Source organism: Dromiciops gliroides, chromosome 5, assembly GCF_019393635.1.
Source record: "Dromiciops gliroides isolate mDroGli1 chromosome 5, mDroGli1.pri, whole genome shotgun sequence".
Lineage (NCBI taxonomy): Eukaryota > Metazoa > Chordata > Mammalia > Microbiotheria > Microbiotheriidae > Dromiciops > Dromiciops gliroides.
Window position 1 is genome coordinate 196,573,786 of NC_057865.1, and position 20,465 is coordinate 196,594,250.

The 20,465-nt window shown below is 38.3% G+C and overlaps 1 protein-coding gene across 1 annotated transcript; it reads right to left on the reverse strand.

Annotated features, from left to right (window-relative positions):
- Positions 1-21: 21 nt before the first annotated feature.
- On the reverse strand, positions 22-14,905 carry CLEC1B (C-type lectin domain family 1 member B). The gene is made up of 6 exons (XM_043969311.1): positions 14,833-14,905; positions 13,069-13,158; positions 11,007-11,115; positions 10,690-10,870; positions 3,534-3,640; positions 22-163 (listed from the first exon to the last, which is right to left on the reverse strand). Exons 1-6 carry the CDS (start codon positions 14,903-14,905, stop codon positions 22-24), a joined length of 702 nt encoding a protein of 233 aa, XP_043825246.1.
- Positions 14,906-20,465: the final 5,560 nt, after the last annotated feature.

The following is a 20,465-nucleotide window of genomic DNA, read 5'->3' on the forward strand; positions in this document are numbered from 1 at the left end:
CTTCTCCGTCTTTCCAGTACATTAAATCAGTTGGTCTATCCTTACTGTCTTGGCCTTCTGCTCACACATTAAGTAATGTGTGTCTTCACAGAGTGAAGTATAAATTTTTCCCTTATGAAAGTAGGCACAATGCTGACCTTCTTTATTTCCTAAAAGCTCAAACCTGTGGAAGGAAAAGGTAGATAAAAGATAATGAAAATGGCAACTTAAAAAGCAAAGAATAAATAATTATTGATCACCAATGACATGAATAACCATGTAGTATTAGGTTTAAGACACAGACCTTTCCCTCAAAAAGCTGTTTCATTGAGGAGACAAGCAAATACAACTTGACATATGAAGATTTAAGGAATAATACAAGGCAATATATCAGGAAATGTCAAGTAAGTATTATAGCAATTCAAGGGAGGGGCAGCTAGGTAGAGCAATGGATAAAGCAATTCAAGGGAAAGAGAGATCACTTATGGATTGAACTGGGTTATCAAGGAAGACTCCAGAAAGGAATGTGTGTGTGTGTGTGTGTGTGTGTGTCTGTGTGTGTGTATAGAGGATGACATAGTCAGATTTACAAATTAGGAAAACCACTTTGGCAGATGGATTGGATGGGAGCAAGGCTATAGACAGGGAGACTCATTAAGAGTATATTGTAGGGGCGGCTAGGTGGCGCAGTGGATAAAGCACTGGCCCTGGATTCAGGAGTTCCTGAGTTCAAATTTGGCCTTAGACACTTGACACTTACTAGCTGTGTGACCTTGGGCAAGTCACTTAAGCCCCATTGCCCCGCCAAAAAAAAAAAAAAAAAGAGTGTATTGTAATAATCTTGTTGAGAAGTGAAGAGGTCCTGAAATAGGGGCATGACTGTGGGAGTAGAGAGAAGGAGATAGATGTGAGAGATGTTGTGGAAGTAGAAACCAGGAGATCTGACAGATTATGGGCCATATAGGGTAAGTGAGAACATAAAGTAAAGGACATCAAGAAAGTTCTAAACCTGGGTGCTTGGAAGGATGGTGTCCTTGAAAACAAAAATACAGCTTGTTAAAAGAGTGGATTTAGGGGGAGAGATGATGAATTCTCTTTAGAACACATAGAGTTGAGATATTCAATTCAAATGTCCCAGAGTCATTTGGTAACATGGGACTAAAACTCAAAAGAGATTAGGGATAGATCTAAGAATCACATGGATAAAGATGACAATTTAACCCATTGTAGTTGATGAGATCACTAAGAGAGAAAATTTAGAGAAAAAAAGAGAGACAAGGAGGGATGCTTAGGATATACTCATCATTAAAAAGTTCTTTCCAGGGCCCTCTTCTTTTCCCCCTCTACATCACTTCATTTGGTAACCTCACAAATTCCCATGGATTTAGTTACCATCTCTATGCTGATGATTCTTGAACCTACCTATCCTAACCCAAACTCTCTGCTAACCTCCAGTCTTGCATCTCCAACTGCCTATCAGACATCTCAAACTAGATGTAAAGTAGACATCTTAAATTCAACATGTCCAAAATAGAACTCATTTTTGGCCCAGACTCTCCCCCTGCTTCGTGTTTTCCCTATTACTGTAGGGAGCAACACCACCATTCCATTCCCTAAGGCTCACAACCTAGGAGTCATCCTGGACTATTTCTGTCTCTCACTCCCCATATCCAATCTATTGTCAAGGCCTGGTTATTTCACCTTTGCAACATCTCTTGAAAACACCCCCTTCTCTTCTCTGACACTCTGGTGCAGATCCTTATCACCTCATGTTTAGACTATCAAAATAGCCTGTTAATGGGTCTGTCTGCCTCAAGCTTCTCCCAATCAAATTTATCCTTCATTGAGCCACTAAAGTGATTTTCCTAAAGTGCATGTCTGATCTTGGCACCCCTCCTACACAATAAATTCCAGTGCTTCCCTATCTCCTCCAGGATCAAATATGAAACCCCCTGTTTAGTATTCAAAGCCCTTCATAACATAGCTCTCTACCTTTCTAGTCTTCTTTACACCTTACTCCCTTACATGTACTCTTTTTTTTTTTGTGGGGCAATGAGGGTTAAGTGACTTGTCCAGGGTCACACAGCTAGTAAGTGTCAAGTGTCTGAGGCTGGATTTGAACTCAGGTCCTCCTGAATCCAGGGCCAGTGCTTTATCCACGGCGCCACTTAGCTGCCCCCTTACATGTACTCTTTTTTTTTTTTTTAAGTATTTTATTATTTCCAGTTACATGCAGAGATAGCTTTCAGTATTTGTTTACATAAGATTTCCAATTTCAAATTTTTCTCCCTCCCTCCCCCCCTCCCCCAGACATCAGGCAACCCAATATAGGTTTTATATATATATATATATATATATATATATATATATATATATATATATATATATATGTATATATTTATATACACACATATATACATACATATACACACATATACACATATATACATATATGCATACATATATATATACCCCTTACATATACTCTTTTTTTGGGGGGGGGCAATGGGGGTTAAGTGACTTGCCCAGGGTCACACAGCTAGTAAGTGTCAAGTGTCTGAGGATGGATTTGAACTCAGGTACTCCTGAATCCAGGGCTGGTGCTTTATCCACTGTGCCACCTAGCCACCCCTCCTTACATGCGCTCTTTTTTTTTTTTTTTTTTTAGTGAGGCAATTGGGGTTAAGTGACTTGCCCAGGGTCACACAGCTAGTAAGTGTTAAGTGTCTGAGGCCGGATTTGAACTCAGGTACTCCTGAATCCAGGGCCGGTGCTCTATCCACTGCGTCACCTAGCCGCCCCTTTACATGCACTCTTAATCCAGTAATATTACCGTCCTTGCTTTCCATGAACAAGACATTCCTTCTCTCAGCTCCAGGCATTTTTTCTGTCTGTGCCCCATGCCTGGAATGCTCCCTCTTCTCAACGCCATGTGGATACTACCTTCCCTAACTTCCTTAAAGTCCCAACTAAAATCCCATCTTCTACAGTAAGTCTTCCCCAGCCTCTCTTAATTTTAGTGCCTTCTTTCTCTCAATTATTTCCTACTTATCCTGTACATTGTATATACTTGTTTGCTTGCTAATCTCTCCTATTAGACTGTGAGTTCTTTGAGAACAGGGGTTGTCTTTTGTCTCTTTTTGTATTCCCAGTGCTTAGCACACTGCCTGGTACATAGTAGGCACTTAATACATGTTTATTGGTTGATTTATTGATATAGTTGATAATCTAGCAAAGAAAAGTAAAAGGCAAAACATGAATGTAGAGGAGCAAGGGGATATAATATAGGCTGACTCCAGCTTGTTGAGGATCTTGCATGTTAGGCAAGCTTTCAGACCCAAAGATCTAATGATCATAATTATTAGAAATAGCTTTCTGATTTTATCATTGCATTGCCTTGTTTTATCTACCTCAGATATGGGATAAAGTAACAGGGAGTGGAGGAAAAACAGCAAAAAAGTAAGATAATAGTTATGAGGAATATTATTCCTAAAGCAAGCAAAAGGAACAAAACATACTAATTATGTCTTAATTATAGGTGTCTAGTGACTTACACACTCTGAGAGAGAGGTGAACCATCTTCCCAAATCCAGATCCCATCAGAGCTTCTACGGGATAGTCCAATCCATCGAATAAAAGAAGTTCTTCCTTTGAGGAAATCCTATAGGGGACATATGAAGCCCTACTGGTCAGAGTAATTCATGGTGGTGATAGGTAGACAGGATTCCACTATAGTGAAGATAAGAAAATGAGCTGGTGGATTGAATGAAGTAAACTACAGAAGGCTGTTAGGACGCCAAGATTTGGGTTTTGGAATGAGAAAGATTCCATGATTTGACAACTCTAGACAATCTATTATTATAAGTTTGTCAGAATCTATTACTAACACTTCCCCTCCTTCTTTCCTGTAGAGTACGATAGATTTCTTTTTTAAAAAATTATTATTTTTTAAAAATTCAATGATCCTCAGCCACAAACATTTCAAGATACAAAGAATAAGGAACTACAAACTTCTCCATTATGCAATATTTTTAATTGTACAGGCTCTCCCAAAAGTCTTGGTGAAGTTTTAAGCTTTAATAGATGTTAAAGTATGTATGAGTGTGTCCCAAAAGTCTTTGGGCAGTTTTAAGCTTTAAAAACTTAAAACTGCATGAAGACTTTTGGGATACTCTATATGTACACACATGCGCACACACACAGGCACATGTATATGCATGTACACATGCATATTAATAAACTAGTAACACAATGCTCTATTTGTGCCTCCTGTATCTTCTCTCCCTGCAATTCACTTTTCTCATTCACATTCACATTCACTTTTTTTAATTTTAAATTTTAATTTTTTTACAATAACTTTTAATAATGCTTTATAAAAGCTTTTTCTTATGTCTCTCAGTGCCCACCAATTACCATGAATAAAAGAACTCTCTTTTTAAAAAAAAATAAACATTTTTATTTATAGCTTTGAGTTCTAAATTGTATCCCTCCTTTCCTCCCTCTGCTACTCCCTCTCTGAGACAGTAAGCAATCAGATCTAGGTTATACATGTGCAATCATGTACAACATTAACATATTAGTAATTTTGTACAAGAACACTTGAATTTTAAAAAATGAAAGGAAGTGAAAAATAGCATGCTTCAGTCTGTGTTCCATAAACATCAGTTCTTTCTTTGGAGGTGCATAGTTAGTTTCATTATTAGTCCTTTGGAATTGTCTTGGATCATTGTATTGCTGAGAATAGTTAAGTCATTCCCAGTTCTTCATCAAACAATATTGTTGTCTCTGTACACAAAGTTCTCTTGGTCCTGTTCACTTCAGTTCATACAAGTCTTTCCAGGGGAAGGAGAATTCTTAACTAAACAAGGGTTAGAAGTAATCTTTAAAGATTATAATATATAATATTATATACTATATATTATATATTATAATATACATTATATATAATTATATAATATATAATTATATAATATTATATAATATATAATATGGACCCCCCATTTGTTCTGTTTCTTCTTTCACAACATGACTAATAGGTAAATAGGTTTCACATGATTACACATATACAACCTATATAAAATTGCTTATTATCATAAGAATGAGTAGAAAATAGGGAAAAAGAATGAGGGAGGGAAAAAATTTGGAACTCAAAATGTTATCAAAAATTAATTTTTTAAATTGTATTTATACATAATCAGAAAAAACCAAAATACTATTTAAAGGAAAAAAGATAAAATAGACAATGTAAATTATATAAAATTGAAAAAAGATTTTAATCATATTTTATTTTTCCCCAATTACATGTAAAAACAAATTTTCACTTTTGAAAAAAATTTTTAGTTCCAAATTATCTCTCTTCCTCCCCACACTCCTCCCTGAGACAGCAAACAATTGGATATAGGTTATACATGTACAATCATGTAAAACATGGTTCCACATGAGTCATTTACATCAATTAGCATTTCCAAAGGGATATTTACTTTGGAAGAGCAAGAAGAGAGGTACAAATATTCCCCCTCCCCCAGATCCATTATCAAGCTACACTTTTCCCATTTCAACTTGGTCTCTAGGGAGAGTGGAATCAAACTTAATGCATTCTGTACCTAACTAGCATTGGCCCCACAAAGTTAATGTCCCCTTTCTGCATCGATTTTTTTGGGGGGCAAAATAGATTTCTATACCAATCGAATGCGTATGTTATTTCTTCTTTGAGCCAATTCTGATGAGAATAAGGTTCGCTCACTCCCCCATCTTCCCCTCTGCTGTAAAAGCTTTTTCTTGCTTCTCTTATGTGAGATAATTTGTCCCATTCTACCTTTCCTTTTCCCTTTCTCCCAGTATATTCCTCTTTTCTCCCTTAATTTTATTTTTTAAAATATCAACCCTTCATATTCAACTCACACCTGTGCCCTCTGTCTATATGTACTCTTTCCAATTGCCATAATAATGAGAAAGTTCTTAGGAGTTACAAGTATCATCTTCCCATGTAGGAGTGTAAACAGTTTAACCTTTTAAAGTCCCTTATGATTTCTCTTTTCTGTTTACCGTTTTATGCTTCTCTGGAGTCTTATAGTTGAAAGTCAAATTTCCTATTCAGTTCTGATCTTTTTACCAAGAATGCTTGAAAATCCTCCATTTCATTGAATCCCTGCCCCCCCCCCCCAGCTGTAGGATTATACTTGGTTTCACTGGATAGGTGATTCTTGGTTGTAATCTTAGCTCCTTTGCCCTCTAGAATATCATATTCCATGTCCTTTGATTCTTTAATGTAGAAGCTGCTAAATTTTGTGTTATCCTGACTGTGGCTCCACAAAATTTGAATTCTTTCTTTCTGACTGCTTGTAATATTTTCTCTTTAACACAGGAGCCCTGTAATTTGGCTATAATGTTCCTGGGAGCTTTTATTGGGGGACCTCTTTCAGGAGGTGATCAATGGATTCTTTCAAGTTCTATTTTATTCTCTGGTTCTAGAATATCAGGACAGTTTTCTTTGATAATTTCTGAAAGATGATGTCTAGGCCCCTTTTTAGTCATGGCTTTCAGGGAGTCCAATAATTTTTTTTTCTTTTAGTGAGGCAATTGGGGTTAAGTGACTTGCCCAGGGTCACACAGCTAGTAAGTGTTAAGTGTCTGAGGCCAGATTTGAACTCAGGTACTCCTGACTCCAGGGCTGGTGCTCTATCCACTGCGCCACCTAGCTGCCCCGAGTCCAATAATTTTTAAATGATGTCTGCTGGCTCTATTTTCCAGGTCAGTTGTTTTTCCAATGAGATATTTCACATTGTCTTTTATTTTTTTCATTCTTTGGGTTTTGTTTTATTGTTTTTTGATTTTTCATAAAGTCATTATCTTCCATTTGCACAATTCTAATATTTAAGGAACTATTTTCTTCAGTGAGCTTTTGTATCTCCTTTTCCATTTGGCCAATTCTACTTTTTAAGGAGGTGTTTTGTTTTTTTTCTTCAGTGAATTTTTGTGCCTCTTTTTCCATTTGGCCAATTCTGCTTTTTGGGGGCATTCTTCTTCTCATTGTCTTTTTGTGCCCCTTTTGCCATTCGGCCTTGTCTGTTTTTTAAGGTGTTATTTTCTTCAGTATTGTGTGTGTGTGTGTGTGTGTGTGTGTGTGTGTGTCTCCTTTACCAAGCTGTTGACTCTTTTTCCATAATTTTCTTGCATCACTCACATTTCTCTTCCCAATTTTTCCTCGAGCTCTCTTACTTGATTTTCAAAATTCTTTTTGAACCCTTACATGGCCTGAGACCAATTCATATTTTTCTTGGAGGTTTTGGATATAGGAGTTTTGACTTTGTTATCTTTCCAGTGTGTGTTTTGATCTTCCTTGTCACCATAGTAACTTTCTATGGTCAGAATTTTTTTCTGTTGATTGCTTGTTTTTCCATCCTATTTATTGACTTTTAACTCTTTGTTAAAGCAAAGCTCTGTTTCTCATCTGTGTGTATGTGTGTGTGTGTGTGTGTGTGTGTGTGTGTGTGTGTGTGTGCATGTGCACAATGCACTATTCCAAGCTTTAGGGGTTTTATGCAGCTGTTTTCAGAGATACTTCTAGGGACCTATACATTTTCAGTTCTTCTAAGGTGGTATGATCTAAGGAGAAGTGTATTTACTACTCTCCTGGCCTGTGCTCTGGTCTGTGAGTAACCACATGCTCTCTGTTCTGCCTTGGAACTGTGACAAGGGTCCCTGCTCCTCTGGGGCCACAAGCTCTGGTATGCTAGTGCTCCTCTTCACCCTGGGACTGCCACCCAGGACTGTGACCTGGATCCAAGTACTGGCAAAGCAACAGTCTTGCCTCAGTGCTAGTAAAGAGTGTGATCTACTTCTGACCACTTCTTTGACCCCTGTACCATCCGTGGTCTGAGAGTTCTAGAAGCAGCCACTGCTGCTGCCACTTTTGATTCAATGACTCCCAAGGCTTGCTCCTGGTTTGCTGGGACTGGGTCTGTGCTGGCCTGTGTTCCACTCTCACCTGAGTGTGACAGACCTTCCCTGCCAATATTCTAAGTTGGTTTTGGTTGGAATATTATTTTTACCCCATCTTTTTGTGGCTTCTGCCACTCCAGGAATTGTTTTATGGCATTATTTAAAGGTGTTTGGAAGAGTTTTAGGGAGAGCTCAGGTGAGCTCTCTGCCATCTTGATTCTGCCTCTCTTGAATATTTTTTTAATTGGGTGGTAGGATACAATGGTTTTACCTGACTTTAGGAAAATCACTTTGGCAGCTGAGTACAGAATGGATTGGAATGGAGATCTACTTGAATCAGAGAGAATCTCCCAATAATTCAGTGAAGAGGTGATGAGGGCCTGAACTAGGGTGGTGGCTATGTGGGTAGAGAGAAAGGGACAGAAGGGCAAGGGGAAATCTTATAGTAATGATATATGGAACAGGTTACTTGATAGATATCTGATATCTGAGGTTATTGTGCTACCATCCATTGTCAAGAACCAAGATATGAATGACTTACAATGGACAATGGGTTGCCCTTTGTTGGTGTTGTTTGTCCTTCATTCTCACAGGACTATGACATCAGGGTGATGTCATGACTTGCAGTGAATTGGATTTATGTGACGGAGGGCTGTGCAAGGTCACCAACCTCATTCTCTCTTCCAGAGCCATCTGGGTCCAGGAACAAGATATATATTATATCAGGACAACTGGAGATGGCCCAAGATATTTAAGGCAATTGGGGTTAAGTGATAGTTTTCAACAACTAGCTCTGAAAAAAGAGCTAGTAAATGTCTGAGGTGAAATTTGAACTCAGGTCCTCTTGACTCCAGGGCCACTGCACCACCTAGCTTCCCTGGGCGTCCCTTTACAACCTGATGAGCTTTCTTTTTCCTGACAAAAAGTTTTTACCAAGAAAAAAGTCTGTACAAAACAAAAACTTTCAAAAATATGACTATATTATAGAACTACTTAATCCACTTTTTTTGAAGGCATTTGGGTTTAAATGGCATCATGCAGCTAGTAAGTGTCTGAGGTGTAAAGAGTTAATTGTTATTTGAGGTTTTTATGACCCCATCTTTTGGCTAGAATTTAAACAATCCCAGTGTACACACTGGCTTGGGGCTTAGGTGCCGCCCTCCACAAATGGCACGGTGCTCCACCCACTGGTTGTAGCCATCGCCATGGCACTGGCACCTTATATCATCACCACTTGCTGATGCCTACATGGGCCTGGCAAAATTATAATGACTGGAAGCCCAGTGAGGGCAGTCATCTGACTGTCAGTCAGCGCTGCCAGCCAATTGGCTTGGGGCTGTGTGTGGTCAGCCTGGGGTTTGCTGGGAAGAAGAAGGGAGGAGTTTTGCCATTCTAGCTTGAAGCTGGAAGGTGACAGGATGCAGCCGTGTGTTCTCAGCTGATTCCTGGACAGTGGTGTTATTCAGGTTGTATCATTTCCCTTCCCCCATTTTTTCTTTTCCCTGAATTTTACTAATCTTCCTTGTGTTTTTAAGTTTGTTCTTGTTAATAAACCCTGTTCTGTTTTTGAGGGAGGCTGTCGGTCTCCTTCCTTGCCCCAGTATTGTGGCAAGCCGCATAGCTAACACTCCCCAATTAAAATTTGGTCCCTACAGAGGATAGATTTGAACTCAGGTCTTTCCAACTCCAGGACTAGTGCTCCATCCACTGCACCACCTAATTGCCCCATGTACACTTTTTTGAGGGGCAGGGCAGGGTAATGAGGGTTAAGTGACTTGCCCAGGGTCACAGCTAGAAAATGTCAAGTGTCTGATGTCAGATTTGGACTCAGGTCCTCCTGAATCCAGGACTGGTGCTTTATCCACTGTGCCACCTAACTGCCCTTCCTAATAGGCTTTCAATGTCCTTATTGTCAATCTCAGAGGTGGAAGAGACCTCAGAAGTTACTGAGTCCAACCTTTAACTAAGTATGAATTGTGTCTAAGTCCTCCTCAAACCAGTGCTTATTTTTTGTCCTCTCTTTGTTTACCTATTTCTCTACCAAGATGGCTTCATTTTATTTTCAAGCTGTTTTGTCTTAGAATCCTCCCCCCTCATATTTAGTTGAAGTCTTCTTCCCTACAACTTTCAGTCATTGGCAATAATTCTTTATTCCTCAGAAATATATGTATGTCAATGATCCAAGACAGTTCCAAAGGACTCATGATAGAAAATGCTCTCCAGATCCAGAAAAAAAGAACTGTGGAATCTGAATGCAGATTGAACCATACTATTTCTACTCTTTTGTGTTTTTTTTTCTTTTTTTAGGTTTTTCCCTTTTGTTCTGATTCTTTTTTCACAACATGACTAATGGAGAAATTTGTTTAATGTGATTGTACATATATGACCTATATCAGATTGCTTTCTGTCTCGCAGAGGGTGAACAATTTGGAACTCAAAATCTTATAAAAATAAATGTTGAAAACTATCTTTACATGCAACTGGAAAATACTATTAATATTGGGGGAAAAGACCTATATTTATGTGCATGTATGCATGTGTATATATATTTCAGGTAGGTATCTCTTGCCTAACTGTGGCCTCAACGGTCCCAGGCAAAGTGAAATGATATTGTTCACCAGTTTGCCAAGAACATCCTATACTTTTAGGCAGAACATATTTTGAGAAATCAGTGGGAGTCAGCATGCTAACCTAAACTTTTAAAGTCTTCTCAGTCTTGTTCATTATGGCAATCACTTTGAAGTTGGCATAAAAGTTCAATCTCCTTACCAAAGCAATCCGGGTGCGTATATTCAGAAGAGTGGCATTCTTTTCAGCACAATATTGTTTACTTTCTGCCCATGTCAGGTTGTGTCTGAAGAAACCATAGCAGCTGTCTCCATGATATCTCCAGTTGATTTCACAGGGGTTACATTCATGACCTATGGTAGAATCCAGAGCAAAGGTACCTCTTCAGTCCAACTATGGTTCCCACCTCTCTCATCAATATTACAGTCTCTCCTCTAAGATCTCAAGACTCCAAAGAACCTCTCTGGCAGAGAGGGAGGGGGTGAGCTAAGAAGATGGCAATGGATCCCCAGATATACTTACCCAGAGGCTTTTGAATAAGCTCTTGACAGAAGTTTTTTGCCACTTTCTGGAGAATCTCTGAGAGATTTCCATTCTGGATTTGAAGATAATCTTGTTGTATGAAGACTTTTGGGGAGCAGGGGGGAAGGGTGTGTGGAAGAAATGAAATAATATTAGTTTATAACAAATACCAGATACCCAAAGACTTTTCTATGAATCCAATAGATGTTGATCCCTTGGATAATGGGTGGGGAGTTCTGTAGAGAGATCAAGGGATGAAGAGAGCAAATCTAGAACATAACACAGTTGTGACTCAAATGATTAGATACTCTAGTTAACAAGTGGTAACAAAATATCTGATAATTTCAATGTTCGTTATTCTGGTCAGAACACATCTGGGATATTTTGTTCAATTTTTGGTACCACATTTTAAGAAGTACCTTGATAAATTTTAGAGTGTCCAGATGAGAGGGCCATGATGATGAAGGGCTTTTTTCACATATTTTGAAGTATGTGAAGGAGATTAGCCTGCTTTGCCTACTCCAACTAAAAGCAATGAGTGGAAATTTCAAGGAAGAAAATTTAGTCATGAAAGAAGGAAAAATTTCTTATTAATTGTTGTTCGGTAGCTTCAGTTGTGTCTGATTCTGTGGCCTCATTTGGGGTTTGGTTTGCCATTTCCTTTTCCAGCTCATTTTACAGATGTGGAAACTGAGTCCAACAGGATTAAGTGACTTGCCCAGGGTCACACAGCTAGTGTCGGAGGCCAGATTTGAACACAGGAAGATGAGTCTTCCTGACTCCAGGCAAGGTGCTCAATCCACAGCACTACCCAGCCATTCCTTTTATTAATTAGACGTGCATAAAAGTAGAACGGTCTGTCTTGGAAGCTATTAGGTTCCATCTCACTATAAGGTGTCAAGAAAAGGTAGATGACTTTATAGAAGGGATTCGTAGCCAGACTTAGGTTAACATATAATAAATATAGCCAAGTTTGCAAAGTGCTTTATAAATATCATCACATTTGATCTGCACATCAACCCTGGGAGATGGATGCTCTTATAATCCCTATTGTTACCAATGAAGAAACTGAGCCATATGGAGGTATAATGGCTCAATTTCCAAGATCAAATTTGAACTCTATTTTCTCTGGTTCTAGGCCCAGTGTTCTATCCACTGTACCCTTTAGCTAACTTAGATGACTCCTGAGGTTTCTTCAAATTGTGAGACTCTATGAAAGAGACCCAGAATAAATGGTGAAGAATCAAAGGACCTCTATAAAACAAATCAAGCAATCCACAAACATTTATAGTGTGGCAAGCACTGTGATAAGTTCTGCAGACAAAGACAAAAATAAAACTGTGGCTGATATCAAAGTTTATTCATTCCAATCCATTCTTCCAGAAACCTCCTACCTAAGTCTGCTGGTGAATACTCATCCAGCTTTCACTTTTAAGACTTCCAGTGATTGAAAATTCATTAGCTCTTTAACTAATCCATTATGACATTAGAAAATTGATAAATAAATAAAAGAAATCCTAAAAGAGGGAGGGGGGAAATCAACTATATGGTATAGTAGATAGAGCATGGGGTTTGGAATCAGGAAGATATATCTTCCTGAGTTCAAATCTGGCCTCAGACACTTACTTGCTGCATGACCCTGGGCAAGTCATTTAATCCTGTTTGCCTCAATTTCCCATTTGTAAATGAGCTGGAGAAGGAAATAGCAAACCACTCTTGTATCTCTGTCAAGAAAACCCCAAAATGGGATCACAGAGAGTCTCACACAATTGAAAAGACTGAACAACAACAGCAAAAGAGTTGAATGGAAATAAGAAAGAGTGACACTTTCCCCCACAAGATCTCTGGAATCATATTACTGCATGTAAATTAGGGCTGAAACCCCCTCTATTTCCATTTTCTTGGTGATTGTAATCTTGCTTCTCTAAAGGGGTATTAAGTGGGGTGGGGTTCTTCAGAGGTAAGATCCTATTATAAGGATTTATAAGCAGGCAAATTAAAATTATAAATTGGGCCTTTTTTTTCCCACCCCAATCTTAGGAGCCAATTGACACTTACACATTATTCCTAGAGTCACCAGACCAGCTGCCATCCCTATGCACAGGAACAGCAGTATAAGAGCCATTGGACGCCACACAGGAGAAGCATCTGGTTCGACTATGGGCAACCAGCAGGAGAGGAGAGTCAGAGAACAGTGTGCATCTCCTGGAAACACAGACTAGCGGCTCCTTACCTTCCCAGGAGCTGATCAGAAATAAAGGCAGCTCCAGAGACTGAGCTTGTCTCTTGCCTCTTGTTTCTACAAGCGTTTTCCATCAGCATTTACACACCCATCTCTAGGATATACTGTTCCCTTGTCATCTGCCTATGCCTTTCCTCTTAACCTTGCAACTATGACATGGGCTGAAACTACTGATTAATGGGTTAACAGAAGGAAAGGAGAGCTAACCTATATCTTTTGCTACCTAGAGATTTCTTTCATTTTCTCCTGTCCTGGGTCTCATCAATTGGGACATCACTGAAGCTGAGCTGAGTGAGAAAGGACTTGCTCCCCAGTATGAATCTCTGGTTATATTTCTCTCACTGGTAAGTAGGCTTCATTTCCCCTTAATGATAGGATAACTTTAAAGTTGATTTTAGATTGGGTAGAGTAGAACTTATTAGGCAACCACAAGGGAATCATAGATATGTTCTGGGTGCATAGAAAGAGGAGACAGTTACCAATGTTATGGAGTGGAACAAGAATTGGTTTTGGAACCAAACAGGCATTCATATTGTGGCTCTACAATTTACTACCAATGAGACCTTGGGCAATTCCCTAATCTATCTATGCTCCAATTTCATTTGTAAAATGAGGGGTTAGAAACAAAATAGTCCATGCTCACGAGTACTTGCATTCTCTGGGAGTTATTTTTTTCTTAACTAAATAATATGCTGCTCAGACAAATAATATACACATGGTCACATGACCTTGAAGATTCTATCAAGCTCTAACTCTATGATCCTGTCTCATTGTCCTCCCTTACCTTTTCATCTATCTCTCTTTTTAATAAATCTCTCCCCCAGGTTTGGATACTACCTTATTTCTGGACTCTGCCCATTATTTGACTGGGGAAAAATAACTCATAATTACATAATACCTTAAGTTTTGCAAAGCACTTTATAATATCATCTGATTCTTACAATGCCCTGTAAGGTAGTTGCTGTTCTTATCCCTATTTTATAAACAAGTAAACTAAGGCTTAGAAAAGTTATTTGCCCAGAATCACACAACTAGTCCAGTGTCTGAGACAGTACTTCAGGTGTTCCTTATTCTAACTCTAGTCCTTTATCCTGTATACCACATTATTTCTACTAAACACACACACACACACACACACACACACACACACACACACTCCACATTCACCTTATTGTAAATCTAGGGAAGGGACTATGGATTGGACCTGTGATTTCATTGGTACAGGGAACTCCCAGGTGAGAAAACTCTTCTACCAAAGCAAGTGAGTACTTTCTCTACAATTTATAAGAGTTGTATTCTAGTACTAAAACATTAACTCTCAAATTCTCATGCAACCTGTACATATATGAAGTGAGAATTGGCTAAGTTCTTCTAGGCTTTGAGGCCAGCTCTGTATTCACTATACCATGCTGCCTATCTGGATAATATAGACTTATAAAAATAGAGGCAAATCCATAGAAGTATGTAGATGAGACTTTTTTTTTTAAGAGGAGAGGAGGGGCTTTCCTCAATAACTGCTGGAATTACAATGATCTCAACCTGATGGCTCTCAGAACAACCAAGGATATTTGGATTCCTACCTGCAAATCCTGAAGTCACAGCTGATGTTCTGGATTTAAAATTTAATGTGATATATCCATCTTCATCCTGCATGTCTTTCCCTTTGCTGGAGTAGAGTGCTTAGCATAGAATGACACAGCAGAGAGCACAGACCACCTTCACAGTTCCAAGATCAATGTATTTCTTCCTCTATTCTTCCTTACTTTTGCTCCACATAAGAATAGAGGAGTCATCTACAGGCTGGATATATTATGCCTCTTTCAGGAAGTCCTCCCATGAATACTCAGAGATATACTGGCCTTGGGCACAGTGTAAAAGGAACTTTTGGTGAGGAAACAGATGGAGTAAATTCTTCCTTTCTTCTTATCTCTCTAGTGACTGAGAGAAGCATTCCATTGCATGTAACCTTCAAAAAAACCACCCAATTCTCTCTCTTTCTCTGTCATTTCTCTCTCCTTTCACTCTTAAATATTTCCTTCTTTCCCTTTTTCTTTCTTTCTTTCTTTCTTTCTTTCTTTCTTTCTTTCTTTCTTTCTTTCTTTCTTTCTTTCTTTCTTTCTTTCTTTCTTTCTTTCTTTCTTTCTTTCTTTCTTTCTTTCTTTCTTTCTTTCTTTCTTTCTTTCTTTCTTTCTTTCTTTCTTTCTTTCTTTCTTTCTTTCTTTCTTCTCTCCCTCTCCCTCTCCCTCTCCCTCTCCCTCTCCCTCTCCCTCTCCCTCCCCCCCTCTCTCTTTCTTTCTTTCTAGAAGCCTACAACAGAGGCAGAATGACCTGGTTCTGACATGAATTTCTCCACAAATATCATAGTGCAAAACTCTTATTTGAGTTTAAAACAGAGATATTGATCTTAGAGTTTGGAAGGGCTGGGGAGAGGATCTAATATGGTCCACCTTGAAACCTGAGAAAGTTAAAAGTTTCATGTCCTGATGTGCAGGGATTGGAGCCACTACTAGGAAATGTCTAAAGCCACATTTCCAAAACTGCTAATGTCCAGGCATTTCACAGATTCCTATGTGATAATAGTAGTAGTATTAGTTGATTCATTGATTGAGAAAATACATGACAAAAAAGCTAAAATGAACAGTAGCACTTTTAAATGAGTTTAGCATTTATTAATCATAGCATCTACATATATTTAGAAACAGTAATGCATATATTTATGGAGATAATATTTGTTTTTTCTACAAAAGGTCTGTTTGCTTGTTTATAATATTGAGTTGTTTAATAAGATAGATCCCTTGAAATAACTCCATTTCCCTCACATAGGTTAGGAATTCTTGGCATAAACTAAGCTTGAATTCCCACATAATTCTTAATCCTAAACTAGCTTTCCAGAGTTTTGTAGGACTGGGAATAATTTGTAGCTAGATTATATACCATATACACAACCTGTCCTTTTCTGATAAGCTCCCAAAAGTCTGTCACTTAAATAGTACCAGCATGATCTTATCGACAGCAACACTTCATGGCATTGCCTTGACTATATTTTTGTCTTAGTGGGACTTCCAAGTTGACCTTTTAGTGTGAGAGAAGATTTGCCATAATGAGCTTAGAGCTTCTATAGTCTAGGGCCCCTCACTTTGAAAAATAGCCACACTATACATATTTCTCCACAAATACTTATTTCCCTCCAAAATCAATCCAATGGGTGGAAGACAACAATTCAGTGTGGGTCGAGTATAGGAACAGTAAGAAAAAAAATGTAAGCAATTGAATAAATTTAACTGAGAAGAAAAGGGTAAGAGGATGAACTTGACATTGATTTCAAATATAGCTACTTATTTTGACATTATTAATTAATCCAGACTTGTACTGACAGTACCTTTTGAGAAAGGTTCAAGGGTTCTATCAACCTTCAAGTGTCTATATTGCCTATCTTCTTCTTTCTAATATTTTCACCATTCTTCTTCCTGCCACAAACCATAGAAACTGATATAATGAGGATGGGGTGATTTGTGGGGAATGCATAATCCTCATTTGCTCTGTTACTTTTGATCCTTCATTAGCCCGACACCATGTTGTCCAACCACTCATATAACCTCACTTGGCTCTGGACTTGTACCCGCAGGTACAAATGTACCATTGTCCTGGTGCCCCTCTCCCTGGACATGTCTTTCTGAATGCTTCCACTGGTCTCCTCTTTTCCCACACTCCTCACATTATCCCATGGCTTGTGAGAAGGTTAAGGGCTGAATATCAACCATTCTGTGGGGGTAGGGATGGGATAGACTCTAAAGGACAGATAAAACTTTCTTCTGGTGTGGTGTGGTGTGGAATGAAATTTCTTCCCTGTAGTGTGCAATGAAAGTTCTCCTGGTCTGACAAAGAAAATCTATGGTTTCCATCTTTCCCTAACCCCGCACTGCCCAACCAGGGGATGGCATCTCAGGATCTCTCCTCAACAGAGCCTTGTGTTTCAAGGTTTGTCTCCTCACCATCCATCTCAACTGGATTTGCCTCATAGAATTCCTGGTTTACTTCAAAGCACAAGCCATTTTTGATTAATCAAGATGATAGCAATCTCTCTCTTGAACTTACTTTTTTTTTTTCCATTTTCAACCAAGCTTTTAATGAAAAGATCATAAAATAGCAGTTTCTCATCACTGTACATTAAGATTACACACTTCTGAATGGAGATCATACTTTCTGAATTTCTTTTATGACACTAGGGAGCCACAAGTTCCAGTGGCTCTGACCTGAATTACAAAATCTGGAGGGAAATGGGTCGAGTGTGATGCCAAGGGCAGCGGCTGGTACAGGAGTACAGTCCTGGGAGCCCTCTTCTCCCTCCCAGGAAATGTGAGATTCCTCTTCCAGTTTTACTTAAAAAAAAAAAAAACAACAAAACAGCTATAACCCTACCCTCACCCTCCCACCCCCCAGATGAAGTATTTGCGAAATGGGTCAGTACCCAGCCCGAAGTCCCAAGGGCCCAAATACTGAGCAGGCAGGGAGGGACATGGGAAGCTCCCCTTAGCACCTGGACCCCTGGGGCCCCACTGACTGTGTCTGTGGGGAGAGCCCTGGAGAATCCCCCCATCCCAAAGTCCTGATGCAGCATTTCTGAGGTCAATAAATTACAGCAATAAATAGTGAGGCTGGGTGAACTTACTTTTTAAGAAATGTTTTTGTATCTACTTATTGTGTACATGCTGTATCTTGTATCTAGAACAGTGCCTTGTTGAGCTGAACCTCCCTAAGTCCCCACAGCACCAAATACCTTCAAAATGTGTGGAAATGAAACTTTCTTTTTTAAAATAATAAACATTTTTATTTAAAGTTTTGAGTTTCAAATTGTATCCCTCTCTCCCCTTCCTGCTCCCTGAGGCAGTAAGCAATCAGATATAGATTATACATGTGCAATTATGTAAAACATTTCCATATTAGTCATTTTGTATAAAAAACTTCAATAAAAGAAAAAAGAAGAGTGAAAAATAGCATGCTTCAGTCTGTGTTTAGTCAATAACAGTACTTTCTTTGGAGGTGGATATTATGTTTCATCATTAGTCCTTTGGGATTGTCTTGGATCATTATATTGCTGAGAATAGTTGTCAATCACAATTCTTCATCAAACAATATTGCTGTCACTGTGTACAATGTTCTCCTGGTTCTGCTCATTTTACTATGCATCAGTTCACACAAGTATTTACAGGCCTTTCTGAAATAATCCTGCTTGTCATTTCTTATATCAAAAATATTCCTTCACCATCATATACCACAGCTTGTTTAGCCATTCCCCAATTGATAGGCATTCCTTTGATTTCCAATTCTTAGCCACTACAAAAAGAGCTGCTATAAATATTTTTGTACAAATAGGTCTTTTTATCTTTTGGGGGGATATCTTTGGTATATAAATCTAGCAGTGGTATTGCAGTTGACATAGTTCCAAATTGCTCTCCAGAATGGTTGGATTCATTCACAACTCCACCAACAGTGGGGAATCAAACTTTCAAAATAATCACATTAAGTGATTTCCTGAGTTACCATATTGATATGTGTATTTTATTTTTATTTTTGGAATAGGATAGTTATCTGTTTTTTAAATAGTTTCTCCTCAATTATGTCAAGACAGTTTCTAGCATTCATTTTTTTTTTTGGCAAGGCAATGTGAGTTAAGTGAATTGCCCACAGTCACACAGCTAGTAAGTGTCAAGTATCTGAGGCCTGATTTGAACTCAGGTCCTCCTGAATTCAGGACCGGTGCTTTATCCACTGTGCCACTTAGCTGCCCCCCTCTAGCATTCAGTTTTACAAGACTATGAGTTCAAATTTTTCTCCCTCCCTTTCTCCCCTCCTCCCTAAAATTGTAGGCAATTTGATGCAGATTATACATGTGCTATCATTTAAAACATATTTCCATATTAGTCACAGTTGTGAAAAAAGAAACATATCAAAAGGGAAAAAACATGAAAAAGAATAAAGTAAAAAAAAGTATGTTTCAATCTTCATTCATTGGCTATCAGTTCTTTATCTGGATATGGATAGCATTTTCCTTCATGAGTACTATGAATTTGTCATGGTTGATCATCCCATAATATTGCTGATACTGTGTACAATGTTTTCCTGGTTTTGCTTCTTTCATTTTGTATCAGTTTGTACAAGTCTTTCCAGGTTTTTCTGAATGAAATCTGCCTGTTCATCATTTCTTATTGTTCAATGTATTCCATTATATTCATATACCGCAACTTGTTCAGCCATTCCTCAATGATGAGCATTCCCTCAATTTCCAATATTTTGTCACTACAAAAAGAGCTGCTATAAATATTTTGCATATGTAGGGTTTTCCCTCTTTTTATGATGAGATGTGTATTTTAAAAGAGGATCTCCTGGAGGCAACATTTGATTCCAAGGAATTTTTACTCCTAACATAATTCCTTTCTCCTAGAATGCTCTTGCCATCAAAACACCCTGTCAAATTCCCACTCATAATTCAGGACCTAACACAAAAGTTGTTTCCTCCATCAAGCTTTCCCTGATATCCCCAATAAGAAATTACTTATCCCTTTTATGAACTAATAGAGTACTTCATATGATTCATTGCATTTTCACACTTTTGTGAACACAACCTGCACCTTAATGAAGTTTCATAGTGTCTTAAGTCACTTAGAATGTCTTATTTTTCACTCTCCATTAAGATTAACTTAGGGTCTTACACAGAATAGGTACTATTCTTATTTGTTCTTTATCAAGTTATTCTGTCACTTTTAAATTTTTTCTTTTCCTCAAGACCTACCCTTAAGTTAGATATCTTCACTTCCTACTTCATTTTAAAAATGTAGGTCATCTGAAGTGAGGTCTTTCAATTTCATCCCTCCAATTCTTAGATTCCTTAGTGTCATTAGCAATTTCTAGCAAACTGTAGCACACTTTATATTGTGCTCCCCCAATGGTAAATTAATCATCAACTCCACTAAAAGAAGATCCTAGTCTTCTCCTTGCTGTTGAAAATGACAGATCTGGTGTCTTAGTAAAGAAAAAGCTCCTGTAATTGGTCAAAGTTTATAAATTTCTGGGAAAATGCATGTGAAGATAGTGGTCATTGTCCTTTGTTCTTAGAACACCAAAATTTTATCACTTTGTTAGGGTCAAGGCACAGTGTGTATGACTGTGGCTAATCATACCAATGTGAACTTGGAGGGCTCTACCACAGGTCAGA